The 16,634-nt window shown below is 39.4% G+C and overlaps 1 protein-coding gene across 14 annotated transcripts in view; it reads right to left on the minus strand.

Moving 5' to 3' along the window:
• The window catches only part of LRRC7 (leucine rich repeat containing 7), a 474,653-nt gene that overhangs the window by 67,359 nt on the left and 390,660 nt on the right, over window positions 1-16,634 (minus strand). For 13 of the 14 annotated variants that reach the window (XM_084757043.1, XM_084757042.1, XM_084757040.1 and 10 more), the window contains 5 exons: window positions 16,281-16,350; window positions 14,548-14,647; window positions 12,080-12,204; window positions 9,929-10,177; window positions 4,704-4,904 (listed from right to left, as the gene is read on the minus strand). In XM_084757043.1, coding sequence (XP_084613169.1) covers window positions 4,704-4,904; window positions 9,929-10,177; window positions 12,080-12,204; window positions 14,548-14,647; window positions 16,281-16,350 — 745 coding nt within the window. The remainder of the gene's footprint in view (window positions 1-4,703; window positions 4,905-9,928; window positions 10,178-12,079; window positions 12,205-14,547; window positions 14,648-16,280; window positions 16,351-16,634) is intronic. The other variant, XM_084757052.1, reaches the window with a different exon arrangement.

The following is a 16,634-nucleotide window of genomic DNA, read 5'->3' on the forward strand; positions in this document are numbered from 1 at the left end:
ACCTCCAGGACAGTTGACTGTTTCCCCATTATGAGGGAAACAAGATGGCTTCTCTGTTGTGGGAAAACAGGCTGTCTCCTCACTAAGAAAAAGGCTTGTATCATTTTTGACTGCAGCACACAGGTGTCCAGATGGGGATATGCAGAACACTAAAGAGAACGGAGCAGGACCTGGAGTTTTATTCTCCTGAGGAATGGTCTGGAATTACCCACTTTAGCCTTCTTCTGTAACCAAGTGCTAGGCTTAGCTTTGTATAAAAATTCTTGTCATCACCCTAGTCCATCCCCGTAGGGTCTCTTAGCACCTACATTGTTAGAGGTAAAGAAACTGTGGCCTGGACACAACTACTTTGCTGAGGTCAGCAACAAGTTAGACACAAGACAGCAGTTCTTGCCTCCTAGACTTAAAAGCCTTTCCCCGTGATTCCCAAACTGTGTCCTGAGGCATTTGTGTAAGCCGTTGCTAATTCACAGGGATATTATGGGTTGTAGAGAGTGTTTCGGAGAGGTACTGCTTGAGACCAACCAGCCAGCTGTGAAACACTGGCTCAGTGTTGTACTTGGTTTCAACATCTGGCTGCACATTCTTGGTGTCAATCCTCAAGAAGTTAGACTTTGGTGATTGCTATGACCAAAAAGTAAAACCTGAATATTGGTGTGTGACGTCTCAGAGTTGTTGTGTTTGCTATGACTTCCAGCTTTGAGAAAAAATGGTCAGTGTCTGTTGGTTCATGGATCTTAATATTTTGGCTCTGGTTATTTAAAAAAAAGATAAAACATTTTATTTCCCAGTCTATGAATTTTTTATCTTTCTGACGATGTCAAAATAGCAAAAATTACTGAGATACAGAGGGCACAGGTGAAGAGTGGCTTAGACAAGACAGCCAACAAGTTTTGATCAATTCAACAAAGCTCAGAAGTTCACCCGGACTTCCACGAATTTCTAATCAGACGGAAAGATAGATTATAACACCAGACTTAGCCAACCATTGTTTGATTCAACAAAAACTCATTGTACGCTTCCTCTGTGCTAGATTCTGAGCATACAGATGCTCCCAGCCTGTAGTTACATCAAATAAACCTGGTATACGTTGGAAATATCATTAAGTAAAATGCTTTTGAAATTCCTATCACCCGAGTCGTACAGGCCAGCAGCCCGGCACACTGTAGTGGATTTGGTTGTGCACTTGGGATTCTGCAGCTGCCAAAGGGCACACGGTTTGCTGTCAACTAAGGAGAGCATATTGTTAGCCCGGCAAAAGGTCAGAATCTAGAAACTGGAGTATGGTTTTTTTACTAAGAGCTGATGGCTTTGGCGGCAATGCGAAGTTGAAAAAAATCACAACTTGAATGATCATCTGCACATTCTAGGCAAGATAAAAATGGTGCCTATCTTCTGAAGCTGTCCGAAGATAACATATAAAACCATCCTAAGCGTTTTCATTGCATTTTAATGCAAGAACACAGCGTGATACGGCAAAGGAAGCCAGAAGGCTAGACTGGCGAGGGGTGACCCTTTGAGACTGGAAGGGTGAGGGCATGCTAGGCATACCCAGAGCTGGGAGGGGGCACACGGGCTTCTGAGGGCATTATAAGGGGGGGAGGCAGGAAGGGGAAGCTTTCCTGTCACCAGCTCTCTTGGTCCCTATGGCTGTCCTGGCTCTTTTCTTTCTCTAGGATAGCCTGTGCAAAAACTCTAGGAAATGGGAAAAAGTCAGTTGGGGCTGGCTTTCCTTTCCCATTCACTCGGCTGCTTATGAAATGTTTTGTCTTTTTGAGATGGAATCTCATGTATCTTGGGCTAGCTTTGAACTTACTGTGTAGCCAAAGGTGATCGTGAACTCCTAATCCTCCTGCCTCTGCCTCCTACGTACACCACCCCACCAGGTCCCTTGTACTGCCTTCCCGATGATTTATTTATTTATTTATTTATTTATGTCTTGCTTCCCTCAAATCTTCCTTGTTTTTCCTCCCTTGGTTAAGGTGTTTAAGTCACCTGGCTGATTCTGTCATGAAGTGCACATTCCCTACTGCACCGTCTACACATACGACCAGATGCGGTGGTACAAGCTTGCAATCATGATCCTCAGGAGGCAGAGGCAGGAAGGTCTTGAGTTTGTGGCCAGCCTGGGCTAATATCAAAATATTGAAACCCTGTATAAAAAGTGAAAAGTATATACGGATATGAAATATACAATAAATACTGACTTTTTAAAAATAATCAATAAGACACTTAGTTGTCCACAGTAACTAAATCAAGATACTGAGTGGAATTTAATGTGGTCCTTACTTTGGTTGCATTTAAGAGGGCAATGATTGCCTACAGCTGACTAAAAGGAAAAAGAGACACAGAATCTCGATTTCAGAGAAAGTATTGAAATCTCCATTGGAATGTCCTTTTACAGAGATCACATCAGATGGTGAAGCCTAAGAAAGGGATAGGGCAGCTTACACAGTAAACATGAAGTCAGAAGTCAGCTTCCATCCTAGCTGCCCTGGCTAATGAGGAACCCCAGGCTCTTCTCCCAGCACTAAGAAGCTATTGCCAAGGAAACAATTAGCTTTGCACGCTTTAGGAAAAGTGTTGCCAAGGCAACAAGGAGGCCTGGGACAAAGTAAGGCAAGGAGACAATGGCTTTTGTAGCAATGCTGACAGTTACAGACTCGAGAAAAGACAGGTGAAAATGTGCTGGTTGGGGTAACTGTTTGGAAGGGATGACGAGTGAAGAGAAAGAAGAAATTATCAGCCCTATTTCTAGCCTAAAAGAGCTGATAGATAATGTGAAATCAGATTAAAGTCAGGACAGAAGTGGGACAAGTTTTGGGAGGAAATGTAAAATTTAATTTTGCATGTATTATCTTTGCATGTTCATGGGAGACTTTAACTAATTTTTACCTACCAGCGGCTTATTATTAAATTTGTGACCACAGATATTTTTCTCCCCTTTTACCCTTCCATTTCCAAAATTAAGCAATTATAAGTCTTTTTATATTTGTAGTGAATTTATTCACTTTTAGGTTTCATTACTACAATGCTACAAAGGATGTTAGGGTGTGATTCCATGAAGTTTAAATACAAAGTGTGTGTGTGTGTGTGTGTGTGTGTGTGCATATTTAGTGTGCACTTCTAAATATTTCTTTCTGTCATATTTGTACTATTCTAATATCTTTAATGGAAGCCTGTGACTTTGACTGTGTGTGTGTGTGTGTGTGTGTGTGTGTGTGTGTGTGTGTGTGTGAGTGTGTGTGTGATGAGAAACAGAGAACACAGTGGCACTTATAAGGCAAAGAAAAGAAAATTTACTTTGCCCTCTAAAACTCCAGGTTTTACCTACTGAGGTGTCAGAGTGCACTTCCCTTTTGTGGCTCTGCATACTATAACTGTTTGCTTTGTTTTTACAATAGGGCCTCACTCTGTATCCTAAGCTGGCCTTGAACTTCCCCAGCCATCTTCCTGTTTCAGCCCCTCAACTGACTGTGGCTGTTTTTGTTCAAGATCTCTCTGTCTGGAAAGGAATTCCCATCACTGGTTCCTATTTTAAAGAATTATGCCATCTTTAATATAGGCTTCAATTTAGAACGAGAAATCATCAGATCACTTTACGTGTGTTTCTGGCTTAGCTTTGAATCACCTGGGAACCTGGGACACATTTTTATCTATTTTATTCCTATCACAGTGTTTAGCACAGTGCAACATATATTGTTGGTGTTCAAATGCCACAAACGGAATATTTGAAATGCAGATTCGTAAAAGAGTTTTGTCAATCTAGATTATAGAGAAACAATATGGACCAGACATGTTCACTCTATTTCTGTTTCTAGTGAAAGTAAAGGATGCAACTAGTAAGTTGAGGAGTAGATGAGGTAGTAGAGGTGGCAGAATGTAGTTGAATTCTTTTCAGACCAAACAAATCAATAAGACTGAACTTCTAGCTTATTTCTAAATGCAGTAAGATTCTCATGGTCAGATTCCACAGGTCTGAGTTTTTAGTTGTTCCTGATCCTGGTTAACATTTGTGGCTTGGCCTTTTCCTTTCCCTTCTTTTCCTTTCCTTTTTCCTTTCTCTCTCTGTCTCTGTCTCTGTCTCTCTCTATCTCTGTCTATCTGTCTATCTGTCTGTCTGTCTGTCTGTCTGTCTGTCTGTCTGTCTGTCTGTCTGTCTGTCTCTGTCTCTCTCTATCTCTGTCTATCTGTCTATCTGTCTGTCTGTCTGTCTGTCTGTCTGTCTGTCTGTCTCTCTCTCTCTCTCTCTCTCTCTCTCTCTCTCTCTCTCTCTCTCTCTCTCTCCCTTTCAAGGCTGAAGCTCAAACACAAAAAAGTTTTTAAAAATTTCATTCTAAACTTAGTAGGAATTTTACTGTGATTGTCTGAATAAAAATGTTGCATTGGTTTTCCCAGAAAATAATCAGATAAAATTTAGGTAACCAACATTTTCATGGTTATAATACGTTCCTGGCTAGCCTGGGTAGCTGATGAGCCATTGCATGTATTAAACACATAGTAATAATTTTGGCCATGAGGTGGGAGCAACCATCTTTGATTTACTAAATGCAACCCTCATATCTCAAAAAAGACTCATTTTTTAATTTGAGGAAATAATGTGTAACTTCTTATTAAAGCAATCTATTCAGTTATAAGAAACACCATTACCCAGAAGTCTAAACGTCAAACCACACTGGCAATTACCAATAACCTCCAAATACCTCCACTGTAATCTCCTTTGGGGCCACCGGCCACTTGTGTTCAAACTTTTCTTTCACAGTTTGCTCCGTGTTAGCTGTTGGATTTGAGTTCTCAACACGCACTCCATGGCTTGGCTTACCCACCAAATTTTGAACAGATTTTACCATATTCTTTAAATCCTCTGGGTAAGGAGTTGGATATCGTTTTAGGTTTATTTCAACCTAGAAGTTTATAAAAAGAAATTTAACATAAAAATAACTTCAGCAAGCATGTTCACCAAGCTACTCCATGGTACAAGCATCATCAAAAACAAATGCAATACAGTGAGTGTTGAGCTGCCCAAGGAACTCCTGCTGATGCGAGGAGTGGGGCTTGACTCACATTCAACTTTGTGCGCATGGCCCGACTTCTTTATACTCTTATGCATCATAAACATGTTTTAAAGATTATATCCTATTTTTTGATGAGTCAAATATCAGTGAATAAAACTCTTAAGTAATGCTAATGTTGAAAAATGTAATCAAGATATTATCAGCTGCATTGTATCTTAAAAGTTTCTCACCTTTGGTATTTAATAATTTTAAAATTTAATAATTTTCATAGTGAGAACATCTTTGGAGTTCAGTGCAGGTATTGGGAGGAGACTTCAGAAGATTTACAAGTAGAGTTAAGCATTGGAAAAGCCAAACAGGTGTTAGCACAAATTTATAACTAGAACACAGTGTTAAAAGGTAGGGTGGCTGATTATTTTAGTATTTCCAAAAAAATCTTTGGGGATGGCCTTCATACTTGTTTTTTTAAACTAATAAAACCATATGCTTCTTAAGCAGCAGCTTATACAAAGAGAAATTAAAAAGTCAGTTTCCTAATATGTTTTAGGTTAATGTACAGAGTTTAGCTGATGTTTTTCCAGCTTTAAATCCATTTACAGGTGTTAGTCTAACTTCCAAGAACACATTTGAAGGACTCTGCTCATAGCCATTTCGTTCATGTAGAATAGTCTACCATGAGAGTACCCGTTGTAACGTATTTATTTAAAAGAGAACCAATACAGCTCATTCATGCTGAATGCAGGCAGGGACTCACATAAAGAGATAGGCGTAGCCAGCTTGACCTGTGCCAACAATCCTGTCATTTTGAATCTGAGTAGAATCAACTTTTTACAGTGGAATGGCTTGAGTGGTTGTGGTATGTGTTTGTGGAAAGCATGTGTGTGAGGTGGAGGGTGGGAGCAGAGGAAGTGGGAAAGAATGGAGGAGGAAGAGAGTAGGAGCAGAGGGAAGCATCCGGAAGCATCCGGAAGCATCCAGGACAGACTCCCAACTCGGTCCGTGGCATGCAGGAGAGGCCGGAGAGCATGAAGGACTCAAACACTTTTGCTAATCTGCTATTTTAGCAAATTCACCAATGGTGTTACTCTTAGAATTCACTGTGGCTCATTATTCTAATCAGGTACCAGGACTGGATATTACCATGCAATTTCTTTTGATATTAAAAACATAAAATGGCACTTCCTGCTTAATCAGGTAATTAATTTTATTCCTTCTCAAGTCTCTGATGGGGTTAAAGACCAAATAGGATGGTTTCACAATTAAGCTTATTTGTTTAGGGGTTAAGATGTTTTTAGCTCTAGATAGATGTTTTAAGCTGATAGAGATGAGATATGATAGGGATTGATTCATATTAAGAATTTTAGACTCACCAAGCTGGGAAAATGTTTTCTTCGTGGTTGCAAAATACAAACAGCCAAAAATACGATAAATGTAACATTTGTATAATTCCTGATTGTTTCATGGTTCTTCTTGCTCTATACAGTTTATCTTATATACATATAATAATATAAATGTATATGTAAAAATAAAAAGTATTAAGAAAAAACAAAATTATTTTTTAATGCGTGTTTGGAACGCAGAGTAAAAGGTGTTTTTAATGTAGGGTAAATATAATTTAATTTTTTATGTTTCCAATAAATGAAAATGGAACTAATGAGTAGAATTAAGAACTCAGGGAAAAATAGTTTTTTTTTTTTTAAAGGAAACGGTGAGTTGTTATAGTTCTGTAGTGGTATGTTCCAGGAGATTAACAAATAGTGTATTCTTCAGGATATATAAACTGATGATACCCTTGCTGGGCAGAGCACACTAGAATGTATGTCCTCAAGCATCTGCTTTAATTCCACGCTAGAAACATCAGTTCTGAATTATATCTATTTTTAAGCTACAGTATCAAACTTGTTTAAAAGTATTTAATATCATACCAAGGACCTATAAATAAAAAAAAGAACCCTACAAAGCTACACTTCATAAAGTGTGAATTGTAGAATGGAGTGTCCATCTTGCAATTAGAAACATCATTTTGCTTTTTAATAGCCAGTGGTAGATTATAAAAAAGAATATAAAGTGAGGAAGTACACAAAAATTCTTTGCAACTCAAATGTTCTTCGCAATAACACGGTGTTATGGTGTGACACAGCAGACACGTGCCCTGCTCTTCCTCTTGAGTCCTATGCTTCACCCTAGGTATTTTACCCCCATAGTAATGGCCGTGTGGATGCCTTCTGGTCATTTAAAAAGTGACTTGATGGGCCGGCCGTGGTGGTGCCCACCTTTAATCCCAGCACCCGGGAGACAGAGGCAGGTGTATGGGTGTGAGTTTGAGGCCAGCCTGGTCTACAAAATGAGTCCAGGGCAGCCAAAGCTACACAGAGAAACCCTCAAAAACAAAAACAAAAACAAAAACAAAACTACAACAAAAAAAGTGACTTGATGCAGTGTTTTGCTCACATCATCAGAATATATTTGGTTGTTTTACTGTTGTACTGAAGCAGATCTATCACAAAGCTTAAACCATTTGCTGTCACTTTCAAGGGTATTGTGAAGGTTGCAGTTTATTTATCGATATGGATCATTTTATATTTTTCCCCAAATTTGGGAATCTTTAGGAACCATTAAAATTGAATTTGTTTCATCTAGAAAATACGCACTTTGCCTCATACACACTCTTCCCACAGAACTTTGGACTTTGGGTCATGAAGTGTAAATGCAAGCCATAGATCTGTCTCTAAGTGGCCACTAGGCCCCAGGCTGTGGCTTCTCCTTATGAACAATGGAAATCTAACACCTTTCCCATGCCTTGCATTTATTTATAACTAAAATGACATAAATATGAAGGTACTTTGAAAATGTATTATGTCGATGCAGAGATCTTAGTTTGTAGCTCAGCTTGACCTGGAACTCTCAATCCCCCTGCCTCAGTGTCCTGATTACTGACATTACAGGTAAACACCACTACACCCATCATGATACTGTTTTTAGTGCTGTAATTTTACTTGTTTATTTAAAAACGCTGGATTCCTTTGATAGATTAAGCTCTGCCCCAATGTCTGACTACATGCTGAATCTGTCTTCCAGGTTCACCATGTTTCAGGCATTGTGCTGAGTGTTTTATAGAGGAAGTTAACTTATTACTAATTAGCTATATGATTGCAGTAATACTATAGGTTTAAATACAAATTACCATATACACCACCCTATGTGGAATAATAATATGCACTATAGAATGCCATTAATTTGCAATTGTACATTTAAATCTTATAAAGCAGCTGTTGTCACTTTACAAAAGGTATATTGGGGTAAGAGAGCTTAACTTTTCTCTGAGGTCACATTAAAGCTTGCGCCTTCTGGGTTCTAAGGTCTACATCACTGTTGATCAATTTAGAGATATTTCCTGGCACAGGGAGACACAGAACTGTGCAACCTTGAGGAAAAGGTGCTGTCAAACTAAAATGTGAAGTTTACTGTTAAATAATTGGGTAATTGAAATAAAAAAAAAAAGCTAAGTAATTCTAATTTCACTTCTTTTAAAACTGTGTTTTATAACTCAATTCTTATTTTGAGGTCTGTGCAGACATTTTTATACCCTTCCTTCTTCTGAGTCCCTGTCTTCAGTACTTCAGAAGTGAGCTGTCATGGTTAGGAAGAGCTGTGTTACTAGTTCAGTGAGTTAGTATCTAAAAGTAGTTTCTTTATTTATAAACACCTGGCCTGGAGACATTCTCCATCCTAATATGATATAAAACATATGTGAATTGCTGATATGCAGAGGTGGGCAAATCTCCAAAATTCATTCTGAGATAGTGTTAAATTTGTCACTCACTATAAAGTATTTGCTCATGTCACACATACATTGTATTAGAATGCAAGACTTTCACTAAAAAATTTTTTTTGGAGGTAAAATGCTTCACAAGACTCTTAGCATCTAAATAAAGTACAATAAGTGCAAATAGCAGTTTCAAGCCATTGAAGACCCTGGAATTTCAGTAAAGAATCACTGATAATAGTGTGGGCATTCAGAAATGGTGTCTTGGATTCAGACAGAACTGTTTCTCATATATTATATTATATATGCATAATATAATATACTACATAATCACTAACATAGAATTTGATTGTAAATTCCAGTAAGAGAAACAATAGAGTTTTGCAGTGATTATTAAATATAATTTTATTCTAGAAATTAATGGGGAATTTTTTTTACAAAAACAGCAACAGGGTAGTTTTAGTCAGGAAGGTGCATTCTCAACTTGTCTTATATCGTGGAAGGAATATAAGACACAGGATGAGAATCTAGTCCATTACATGTGGGCGACAACTTTTATAAAAACACAGTGTTTGTTTGTGTTTTTCCTATCAATTATCCATCTCCGGGAATGGGACCTCCTCCCTGCCATACGCCCAACCCCATCTTCTCTTACAGGAATTCATATAATTTGCATCTTCAAATTAAGGGAAATTGCTGCTTTTTGAACACAAGTCTCTGTTTGCTCAGAGTCCATCCCCCGGCCAATCTCAGTTTCAACTTCTGGTGTTTTCCTGTCTCCCCAAGCTGACTGAGAAGAAGCATGCGGACAGGAGGACAAACCTAACGCCTCCAAAGTCTGGGCAGCATTCTCACAAACGGGCAGTGTCCCACGCGTTAAAAAGAACCAAAGAGAAGCAAACAAACTTAAAAGCCATGCCAGGTATCCCACGAAAAGGCCACCTTAAATCGATGTCCCCGCCCTCTGACTCAGGCCTCCCCACCGTTGCCAAGTCAGTAAGTCGTATTCAGAGCTGGCAATATGAAGGCTGCTGGGGGATCGGCAGCCAGTTATCACCCTCTTTCCATGCAGCAGCACATACCCCGAAAAGCACTGCTCCAAGGGAGCCTCTACTGGCCTGCTCCTTCCCCACACACCTAGGCCTACCTGTCTGCCACTCAGGGAAGGAAGAGTGGTGGACTGTGCTGCCACTGGCAAGGGAGCACACACGCTCCTTTCCTGCTGGAGGCCACTTATACAACCCCATGCCAGCTGGGGGTCACTCTGGGGGACGGGCATATCTTGGATCTGCTGATCACACCTGGCCCATGGTGTGCAGCAATCGCCAGACAGCCTGGCAGGTTGGAGAGTAATCCCACGCTGGCCCCTGTCCCAGGGGGCTTGGCAGGAGAGAGCCTGTGGGAGAAGGAATCTCCATTTTCTGGGAGAAACAGGAGCACTGCAGCAACACGTTTGCTTGATAATTCTCTAACCCCTGCATAGTTTTTTTTTCTTTCTCTCATTCTGGGCAACACATTTAAAACAATGATTTCTAACCCCATTAAAACAGCAGGACATGAAGCCATGGGTGGCAGCCTCCTCCCACGATGCAGCATTCACAGTCACTGCACACACTCCGCGAAGGGCTTTTTACTTTTGTCCCATTGAACGCTGATAGCATAGCCCCGTGGTTCCTTTTTTAAATTTCAGGTCAATTAAAATTAAAATGGCGCTAATTTTAATGTACATGTAATGAACCAGAAGGACATGAGCTGGTAAGATCCAGGGGGCTCCGTTCATCATCTTCCCAGGATGATGTGGCTACAAGGGCTTCTCTTTTAATGCGTCTGATAGCCAAAGGCATCAGAAGCAGCCAAATTAGTCAAAGCCAAGTAGTTTGAGATTTTGGAAAAACATGTATTGTTTTTACCAAAATACAAATAAAGTGAATTTAGATAAATGCAGAGGAAAAAAAAACACACCCAAACCACTCTGCAGCACGTGGAATCCGCTTTGAGAGTAGACAAACTAGTGACAACAGAGCACATGAACAGGGCTTCTAAATTTTTGTTTCCATTTCTATATTTCATGCTTGTATCAACATAAATATGGAACATATTAAATGTATTTTCTCTTGAATCCTCAGTTATAGATTTATAACAGGGAGGAAGCATATAGTTATTTTGAAAATTCAATGAAATATAAAAATGTAATCAAGAGTCCAACACAGAATGCATCACCCATTGGATCTTGATTTAACACAAAATCCTTGAAAAGGGGGAGTTTAAAGGTTTGTATCCATTTTAGCATGATTATTTTATAAGAATCCACAAGTTTTAAAACATTTCTTTGGTTGGAAGACAGCAGTAACCAATCATTCATAAATCTTTTTCAATAAAAAAAATTTTTTTAAGGAAACTTGTCATTTTGGATTTGTGACTCCATTTTGAGTTTTCTGTGATGACATAGTCATCATGAATAACAGCTTAAGAAGTAAAATTTAGTATATGTGGTAAGGTGGGAACAGGGAACACATCACACAACCTTGGTTTATTAATAAGATGCATAAATAGGTACTTAGGTCATTAGTCACTATGAGTGAAAGATGTTAGTGTTCATGATGGTTTTAACAAAGCACAAAAAATTAATGAGAGATTCAAGATGCCATCATGACATAGCACGAAAAGTAAATGTTAATGAAATCTCAGCCAATTCTGATATTTGAAATTTTAAATAATGGAAAATATGGATTAAAAGTTTAATCTTATTTTTTCATTCGGGATAGTCATTTGTGGCTGGACACTCACCTTCTTCTAAAACTCAAATTTAAAGAAACAAAAGTTCTTCTCAAATTCCCGAGCCATATAGAAGGCTTTAGGGTTGCAATGCAACTGTAGCATGCTAGCCAGCCTGTCTTCCACACAGGTGTATTTTGTCTAGTACTGTCTGCGTGAGGTATGGCCCAGCGAACAGAAGAGTCATTGTAGAACGTTATAGATGAATGAAGACTTAGGTGAGGTTCACCCCCTCGAGCTTTCCCCCACTCTCAGCTTGAATCTCTCTCACGTCATTATATCAGAGGGTGTGTGGAGGGGTGAGTGCAAATCAGAGTGGCTTAGTCAGAACTGGGACATTTTTATCAATTCTGAATCACACCAAATGTTGCCCAAGCACTGGCCCTCTGTACCGGGGCATGTTCATGAAAATAGAGATAAGTATGATCTTCCAGAGAGGCCACTTACTCTATCCCTCCTCTAGCTGAATAACAACAGTGGACAGATATGAACAATAACAGAGAAACAAAGGCCAAAAGTTCACCTTAACTTTCCCAGCACTTTCGTCATCTTCTTTTTTATCCTCAAATTCAAAGGCAACAGTCATGCGCTGTTGTCTCTGCTCCTCCCACAGGGTGGGGTTGAAGCTGTCGCTGTCTGACTGGAAATCTATGGAGTCCAAAGTATTAATGCTTTTCTTTTCTTTTACATACACAATGTATTTAATAAAAAGTTTAATATATTATGCAAAAAGAGACGGCAAGCACCACCAGTGAATACAATAAATACTTTTAAAGGGACAGGGAAAAGAAATATGGAGAAAGGAGGAAAAGGAGAGAGCTAGAGGGCAGGAAGGGGAAAGAGGAAAATTCTTTTCGGTGTTTCCTATGTGGTCTTCTGCATTTTACTGTTAGTCATGAGATGTTGGGAAGTTTCCCAGCACAGGATGAGCTCCCCTGGGCTAACAGTCACAACATGGAGATTGGTCAAAACATTCCAGTCTCTTGAATTCTCACAGCAGTGGAGGAATCACACCACCATCATCCTTGTTACAAAGAAGCTGGCTGCGTTTTTAGATTCTGCCCCAGGTCTCTCAGGTCCTGGGTTCTACTCTATGTTGGGGTGACTGCAGAGCCCTCACCACATTAAAACCAAACCAAAGCTACATAATACACAGCAATGAATTTCCAGTCAAGTGCTCAGTAATCTGACTCCCTTGTTGGTTCTGTGTGTGTGTGTGTGTGTGTGTGTGTGTGTGTGTGTGTGTGTGTAGTTACCATATTTTTAAGGTAGAGAACACACTGAGATTTTCAATTTTAACACTATAGTTTCATTTCATTTAAATGTCTCAAATAAGCACAGAAGATGGTTTGTAAATCCCCAATTTACATCAAAATGTTGTCTAATGGGAAAATTTGCTATGTAATATAGTAGTAAGTTTTGCATGGAACCCCAGTAACAACTGCTCAGTTGAGGCTAAATCCTTTTCCTAAGAATTTCTCTTTGTTGTATATTTATTTGCTTTATAGGGTTTTTAAAATTCACTTACTATTTTCTTCTTCAATAGAGAGAAGGTGACTGACTGAGTTGAAATTCAAGAATTATTTTTCAATTATTACACCAAACCTCTGTCCTCAATAGAAAAACACACAGAAAATCCAAGACAAGAAAGGCAAATGCCCTTATATTTTAGGTCACCGGCTTGCTGACCTCACAACCCAGAACTACCCAGGGGTTTAGGCAACACATTGGATCTCAGGGATGGCTTATGGGTCTGGGTTACTTTTTATCTTTTCTTTACATTATTTTAAAACCCAGGGATAGTGTTATATTTCAAAACAACCTTCCCTTTTCTTGTTTCTGCAAGTCAAAAGTATCCCTAGATATTCATTTATATCTGGACATCAGAGATGGAAAGCCATTTACTATCATTATTCTTGAAAATGAGAACACACAAGCAAACAGTTCATATCACAAGGTAGTTTCAGACACAATGGGGTTATCTGTGCGTACATTAAAGTAGGTACACTGTTCTAAGCAACACTGAGACTCTGTATGACTACAGAAAACACATGTCAGCCAATGCAGTTTCAAACAGGAAAGGTCAAACCTTCTTAAAGATTTGTATAATAATGTGATCATAGGTAGGAGACTTATTGTAGCAGATTCCAATTTTTAGAAAGTATCTTTTAATCATAGCTGCTGACATTGCTTAGTGAATCTCAATGTAAAGATGAAAATGTCATTGTTGTAAGTCCTGTCCTGTGACTAACTTACATGTAGGGGTACAATATTGCTGCCCTGATGTTTAAAATATGTTGTGTAATGTGCGAGCACAAGAGAAGACGCTCTGAAGACTGTCTCTCTTTGGCTCTGAAGCCTGTCTTTTTGCTGCTGGTAGTTGGGCACATTTGATGACCAGGTTCCATAGCAGCCTAATCCTTAAAGAGATCACTGTAGAGTGCTGACATGAGCTATAAAGAGGAATACTTTATTCTTGTGTATGTGTGTGTGTGTGTACATATGCGCACCGGTATATATTCATGTGCATTTGGTTATATGTGTGTTCACATGCAAGTGGAGGCCAGAGATCATCATTAGGTGTCTTCTTCATTTTATCTCTGCCTTAATTTTTGAGGCAGCACCTCACATTTGGGCTAGGCTTGCTGGCCAGAAAGCACAAGGCACCTTTCAGCCTCTGCTCCTAAGCTTTGGGGTTAGCAGTTATGGGTCACCATGCTGGGATTTCTATACTGATTGTGTGGCTTGAACTCAGGTTCTCATAGCTGCACGGCAAGCACCTTACCAACTGAGCTACCTCCCAAATGAGCCTTGTTTTTAGGATCTTACTTAAAATATTACAGCACCGAGACTCAAACTCCCAGATGGCGTACTATGGCGTTTTCTTTTGCTGCCTGTGAACCAGTATTCCTGGACAGAGATTAGAATAAAAACATTTCTTTTTATCCACTACATCATAAACATTAAAGAATGCATATGCCAAAAACATACCTTCATCACCACGGGGCTGCTGGGGAAACATGTAGTTGGTCAGTACCCTTTGCTTGGTTTCTGGGTGGGCTTCTGTTTGTAGAGGGATAAGGGCCTTGGACTGGAAGTAACAAGCACAGCACAGGTTAGATGAACAAATCAGCCAAGATTTAGTGTAAGAACTGGCCAACAATCTGATCTCTCAGAGACAAATCGATAAGATGGTACAACTGGAAAAAATGCTGAGACTCTTTCCAGATTTTAAGGTTGTTATTATTATTATTATTATTATTATTATTATTATTATTATTATTATTATTATTATACTCTTATAAAGCTTACCAGAACCTGTTCAAGTGTGAACTTCAGTTCTAATCTTTCAGAGACCAGAGTGTATTAAACTGTTCAACCAAGTGAGTGTTTGGTGTGGTCCTGGGCACGCATCCCTTCTCATGGGTTGTGGTCTAGACAGACACTGAGCAAGGCACGGCCCACATCTGAATACAAACTGTGAACTTGGCCGATGCTTGTGCTATATTTTATTCTCCACCACAAGTTTGATATCAGAAATACTATTTTTGAAGGCTTTTAGAACTCAAGTATTACGTTCGTAAGAATAGTGCAAATACTACTTAACAGGAAAGAAGCAAGGTCTTCTGGGATCCTTGTATACCTCACAAAGCTGTCTAGAGACATTAAACCACAGTTCAAGTCAAACAGTGCAGTAACTTTTCTGGTTATCCCCACCACTAGAATAACACTTGTGATAAGAAATTTTTACAATGTAAAGCTATGGACCCAGCAGCAGACCTGTCCGGCCCTGGAAATAAACACCTGTAAGGACAGACAGGTGCTGCTGAGGAGGCCATCAGAGCTTGGATGACAATCCAGCCTTTCACCAGCAGGGGGAAGCAAGGGCTGGGAGCAGAGGAGGAGACTCTGGTGCTTACACTGTAAGTGTTGTAGAAGCTGTTTTTAGGTGTAATCAAAGATCTTAAATAATTGAAATACATACTTGATGCCCAGGGAATATTAATACATCAAACTGAAGACACAATGTTTTTATTTGGCCATTCATTATTTTGGGGTATGAGTTTCAAAGATTTAGGAACACAAAAAATGATTCGCAGTAAATTCTGCTGAAATGACCCTCAGCCGCTTTTGAGGCAAAGTGTGTCTCTGTTTTCTTTTCTTTTTCAGTTAATAAAGTTATCCATTAACAGGTAACCCCTGATTCCATTATAATGTATTTTCAGAGTATATAAAAATATCAAGATAACCACAAAAGTACTGAAGATAGCTATCAATATATAAGCAAAGGCCTTGAATAAAGTTTTAGACTTAAGCTGATTATAATTAACAACAATGACGCAAAAGGAAGATAGGGGCTGGCAGTTTCCTCTTGAGGGATTACAGTAATGGTTTTTCATTTTTTACCGTCAGAGCTCTAATTAAAGTGTATCCTCTAAGGACGTGTGTACCACCAGGAGCTGAAAAGCCATGCAGACCATCAATTTTGTCTTTAGCTCTGGTAATGAAGCAGGTGCCGAGCAGAGCTGTTTGAGGAGCATAGAGACCACAGCTTCACCTGCACAGTGTGTGATGGAACCCTGGCTCAAATCCCTCCACCAGGCATGACGAATCTGTATTTTATAATAGTTGCCAAGAGTACCTACTGGGACTCAGTAACGTAAGATTTCAATTAGAGTTCATTTAAGGAGCACGATAAATCATGGCATAATTTTTTTTTTTACCTGATTGTCGGAAAGCCACAACGCTGCAAGCTCTTTGAGTTTGGTGAATGAGAACGGCAAATTCTTCAACCTGCACAGAAAGAGACATCTCATAGCACAGGTACTGAGGCAAGCACGCTCTGTGTCTCATAGCACAGGTACTGAGGCAAACATGCTCTGTGTCGACTTATTGCTCTTTCAATCCTTTCTCCTGAGTGTCCAAACAGTCTCAAAAGAATGAAAACCTTCCTTCCTTATTTATTAGTATATGTGTATATGTGCACGTGTGTGTGTGTGTGTGTGTGTGTGTGTGTGTGTGTGTCACATGTGTGCATGTATTTATGTGTCAATGAGCATGTGGAAGTCAGAGGACAA

The sequence above is a fragment of the Acomys minous genome (genome assembly GCF_964271855.1).
Source record: "Acomys minous genome assembly, chromosome: 14".
Classification (NCBI taxonomy): Eukaryota; Metazoa; Chordata; class Mammalia; order Rodentia; family Muridae; genus Acomys; species Acomys minous.